The 5,117-nt window shown below is 40.3% G+C and overlaps 2 protein-coding genes across 2 annotated transcripts in view; both read left to right on the top strand.

Annotated features, from left to right (window-relative positions):
* LOC109973087 (extracellular calcium-sensing receptor-like) overlaps nucleotides 1-2,237 on the top strand; it is a 4,912-nt gene extending 2,675 nt beyond the window's left edge. The window contains exons 7-9 of the mRNA XM_020622411.1: nucleotides 321-518; nucleotides 1,446-1,727; nucleotides 1,815-2,237. Coding sequence (XP_020478067.1) covers nucleotides 321-518; nucleotides 1,446-1,727; nucleotides 1,815-2,237 — 903 coding nt within the window. The remainder of the gene's footprint in view (nucleotides 1-320; nucleotides 519-1,445; nucleotides 1,728-1,814) is intronic.
* Nucleotides 2,238-3,243: 1,006 nt separating this feature from the next.
* The window catches only part of LOC109973088 (vomeronasal type-2 receptor 26-like), a 10,261-nt gene continuing 8,387 nt past the window's right edge, over nucleotides 3,244-5,117 (top strand). Inside the window, exon 1 of the mRNA XM_020622412.1 lies at nucleotides 3,244-3,351. Within this exon, the coding sequence (XP_020478068.1) occupies nucleotides 3,244-3,351 (108 nt within the window). The remainder of the gene's footprint in view (nucleotides 3,352-5,117) is intronic.

Consider the following 5,117-nt stretch of genomic DNA (forward strand, 5'->3'; position numbering starts at 1 on the left):
TGCCTCCAGCAGACTGTCTACCTCTCCCCCCAGTTCCAATGATCTCCTTCATCCCAAGCCACACTTCCCTCATGTTGTTTTTTTGGAGTTTGTCTTCCAACTTCCTCCTGTAGGACTCCTTACACTCCCTAACTTTGTCCCTCAATTCATGTTGAACGATCCTCAACTGCTCTTTATTTCCCAACTTAAACACTCTCTTCTTAGTGTTAAGTAATGCCTTCAGTTCACTAGTGATCCATGGTTTATTATTAGGAAAACAGCGAACAGTCCATGAGTCCTGACTTTTTCTACTGTACTCTCCCTGTATTCTCGTTTCTCTCACAGGTTCCCCTCATTGTGAGCGTTGTCCATCTGAGTTCTGGTCCAATGTTGAACGAACTGCCTGCATCCCTAGCCAACTGGACTTCCTTTCATTTAATGAAACACTGGGCATTACTCTGACTACAGCAGCTGTGTTTGGTGCTGCAGTGACAACAGCTGTGTTTGTGGTGTTTCTTTCCTACCGTCAAACACCTATGGTAAGAACCCAAAATATTGTTATATATACATATATAAAACAGGATCATCCAGAGGTGACCAGTGTTTGGGAATAAATAACAACCACCCTGCAGATGTCTCACTTAATCCTGTTACACAGCAAGTAAAATAAAACCAACAACACTGCGTGCTGTTGTTGCTGTTAAGTTGCAGTTTCTTCATACACACAAGTTTCACACAGACATACCTTTGTTACTACCATGGAGATATACATTGTCTCTGTTTTTGCATTTTATTAGACAGTTTGATGAGCTTTGAAAGCAGCTGTAGGTGTAGGTCTGGCAGTGATTACTATATAATTTTATTATATTATTTTAAAAACAGTGAAATGTATTTAAATTTACGTGTTGTGGATTTTACACACTGGATGCAACTGTAACTGCTGCTGGTTACAGGACCAGAGACTTTCTGTCTTCTATGTGTAAAAGATGATCAGTGATATTATCAGACTGCTGAGTGAATATTTATGTGCAGTACTTCTACATAAATAGTTTTGCCACTGTCAGCCTTGGAATGTAGTGCATAACTGGCAGGAGAAGAAGATAACAGGGAGATAATCCTTCCTCTCATATATTTCCATGTCTTGTCATCACTAACATCAGTCAGTGATGTTTCTGTCCTGCTGCTTAAAGTGGGTGAAAGCAGCTGGTTCGATTGGACATAACTAAAGCCAGCCCTAACTCCACCTGCTCACCATGTATTCCTCCCTCTAATAATGTATTATGCCTCTCCTCCAGAATGCGCCACGTAACACCTGGTTGTGCATAGAAGTGCACTATGTCTGTGGTCACCATAACTGGAGAACGTTGTTGAACATGCCCATATATACCTTGCACCTGGAGTTTAGACACATGTTTAGTGCTGTGCCCTGTTGCAGGAAAATTAAGCCCAGTGACTTCTCATTTTAGGTGCGAGCCAACAACTCAGAACTGAGCTTCCTGCTTCTTTTGTCACTGAAGCTCTGCTTCCTGTGCTCACTGGTGTTCATTGGTCGTCCGTCAGTCTGGACTTGTCGGCTTCAGCAGGCAACATTTGGGATGAGCTTTGGTCTTTGTGTTTCCTGCCTCCAAGTTAAAACCATAGTTGTTCTGGCAGCATTCCGCTCAGCTCGGCCTGGTGCTGAAGCCTTGATTAGATGGTTTGGTCCAGGCCAGCAGAGAGGAAGTGTCTGTTTTCTTACTTGTATACAGGTACTGCATATGTAATTTTCTTTTTTATATTTTTACATTAATTTTACTATGTTTTACATTAATCAACTATATTTTATTTTAACTCAGATAATCATCTGTGTCACATGGCTGTCTCTTAGTCCCCCTGTGCCTCAACGTGATCTGGGTTTCCAAGGGTCAAAGGTCACTTTGGAATGTGCCATGACCTCCGTGGTGGGCTTCTCACTGGTTCTGGGGTACATTGGTCTGTTGGCCTGCACCTGCCTCATACTAGCCTTTCTTGCACGAAAACTCCCTGACAACTTCAATGAGGCCAAACTGATCACTTTCAGCATGCTGATTTTCTGTGCAGTTTGGGTGGCCTTTGTCCCTGCTTATGTTAGCTCTCCTGGGAAGTACACTGTTGCCGTAGAGATTTTTGCAATCCTGGCCTCTAGCTATGGTTTACTCATCTGTATTTTTGCTCCAAAATGTTTCATCATCCTTTTGAGGCCTGAGAGAAACACTAAGAAACACCTGATGGCCAGGTAGCATGGATACATTAACCGAATACATATTTTAGCTCAACAAATATAACCAATATTAAGTCTTAGTTTTTCTTTGCTTGCAAATAGCCTTTGTTTAACATATGTATTCAGTATTTTTTAATGGTAAATAAAATTAATTTATAATTTTGATTTTCCAAAAAGTAGGAAATATCAAGTCACTGTAACCATTGTTGCTAATATTGTATTCACATTACTAAATACCCTGTTCATAATTTCTCAAGATATTAGATGATTTAAAAAAAAAATTTCTCTGGTAAAAGTTTTTATTTCATATTGGGTTTTATAAAACTTTGGATCACCAGTTGTACCATAAATTATATTAGTGAGATTTATCAGCATCAGTACCTGATACCTGCATATCTTGCTATGAAGTGAGTCGTATTACATCCTGTTTTATTTTTGTGTTTCCTGTTCCCAATTCAATTCAATTTGTATAGTGCCAAATCACAACAAAAGTCATCTCTTTTAAAGTAAGGTGTAGACCCTACTATTATTAAAATCATATAGGGGTCTGACAGACCCCGGCTCTTGTTGGGCGGCCTTCTGCCTCAACCGGTTTGGGTGAGTGGATAAAGGAGAGAAAAAAGAAAAGAAAGGCAACAAGACACAACAAACACTGGGCAGGTTGCCTGGTCAGTGACTGCTCATCAGAAATGTGCCTCCCAAACTGAGACTGGGAGCATGATCCACAGGTGAGGAGCTTGATAGCTAAAGCCTCAGCCTCCCATTCTACTAGAACTGCACTCTGAGAGTGAGGTGCTCTGTTGGGATGATAAGTGACTATGAGGTCTTGAAGATATGATGGAGCCTTGTCATTTTTATGTTTGCTCATACATGGGAGAGGAGTGAGCAAAAGAAAGGTGGACCCAGATAGCTGACTTCAGTGCAAGCAGTGATTTATTATAAACAGTGCAGTGAATGGTAAAATAAGGCAGGTGGAGATGAACTGGATAACCGGGTGTCAATCAGCAGCAGATAGCAGTACAATGATGAGATGGATAGAGTGGGCTGAGCTGCGGTGCTGGGGGTCACTCCTGAGCTGGTCGGTGGACAACGGAGGTTACCGGGGAGACAGAAAGCAGGGTATAGTACAGATGGTAACTGGTGACTGTGCATCAACCTGACCGGGGCAGACTGGAAGGGTTGAGTGGAGCCAAGGTCCGGAGGTAGTAGTCCGTGGAGGAAGAAAAACAGCATGGGAGGAGAGTGGCAGCAGGGAGTCCAAATATATAAAAATGACAACAAAAGGAGAAGGTAAAACACAACTGCAGCATTGAGGGCCTGAGAAAACTAGAACGAACTGGCAAGGGAGTGATGGGTGAGCAGGGTATAAGTAAGGGCAGAACTAATAAGGTGCAGCTGGTGACAATCAAGGGATGTGGAGCAGGTGTGCCAGGTGGTGTAATCGGGCTAAAAAAGAAAACAAAGTGAGGGAGGTGAGAGAGGCAGGTGCAGCCGGGCAAACCTGACAGTCATTAAGGGCTGTGTATGTTAGGAGAAGGATTTTAAATCTATTCTGGATTTTACAGGGAGCCAGTGGAGAGAAGCTAATATGGGAGAGATATGATCTGCCTTGCTAGTCTGTCAGTTTTCTGCTGCCTGTCAGTACTTAGGCTGCAGAATTTTGGATTAACTGGAGGCTTTTTATTGAGACATCCTTATAGTAAGGAGTTAGGGTAGTGCAGCCTGGAAGTAACAAATGAATGGCTCACCACTGGTTCTAAATGTACTTTAAAAGGACCCTGAGGTAACTGATTACTGAGAGAAGTCCAGAAGTCCACCCTTTTTGTCTATCCTGCCTCCTCCACTTTAAATTTCTCATCTTCACAGAAGTTGTGTATCTTGGTTACAGTGGTGGTTCTCGAATCTTATTCAACTTATGAAGTCTTGTTTTAAAATTTCAGACCACTTTAGAAGTTATAAACATGAGCTGTTCTGACCTGAGGTATTTCAACTTGAAATGAGGAGTTGAATGAATAAACTGCTGAGACTTCACTCAACTTATTAAATGAAATTTTAAAGAAACAAAAATAGCAGACTTCCCAGCATGCCTTGCTGGAGAGTTAAAACTCTTCAGAAACTCTTCTTTTTTTGTATTTTGATGAGCCCATATATGGTGTAAACTTTATTTATGTTTGTATTACACAAACTAAATTACCGGTATGATTGTTTCTTTTCACAAAACTGAAAATGATACCTGCTGATAAAGGTTAGTACTGAATTCACTCACTACCTCCACACACTTCTGAAAAAGCAGTCTATTGTGCTGTGTGTACTTTGGTCAAAAATGCTTTTAACAGCTACAGCTGTCTAGTTCTTTGTGTCAGAAGAAACACTGACACTTTAAACTGAGAAATGTAAAAGAAATATAAATCAGCCTGTAATGAGTTTCCATGCATCTGGAAGTTGTGTCAACACTTTTAGTTTATTCAACTTAACATTTTTAGTTTATTCTACTTGTTTTTGAGTTTAGTCAACCTAGCAGAGTTAGTTTAAAAACATTAAAACTCAGAAAACAACATTAAGCTAACTGTTCAATCTAAGTTGATTTTACTGAAATGTTCAAGGCAGAAGGGTGAACTTGCATTTCTAAGTTTAACCAGCTTCAAATAATTTACAGTGTACAGTGTACAAGTGCCCCAAAAAATATAGCAAATGTTAGTATAGAGCCCTGACCCTAAACTGATACTTTAATGCATGTTTAGTCTTTCAAATAAAAGATAAATTAAAATGGAATATCTGTTCAATCTAACCAAAATCATTCCAAATTGCACTGTATCTTACTGTTACAATTTTTGCTATATTGTTTTTGTATCCAATTGTGCACCATTTATCGAGATGTTTATCGAATCATGTGAAAGGG

The sequence above is a fragment of the Monopterus albus genome, unplaced genomic scaffold, assembly GCF_001952655.1.
Source record: "Monopterus albus unplaced genomic scaffold, M_albus_1.0 scaffold280.1, whole genome shotgun sequence".
NCBI lineage: Eukaryota > Metazoa > Chordata > Actinopteri > Synbranchiformes > Synbranchidae > Monopterus > Monopterus albus.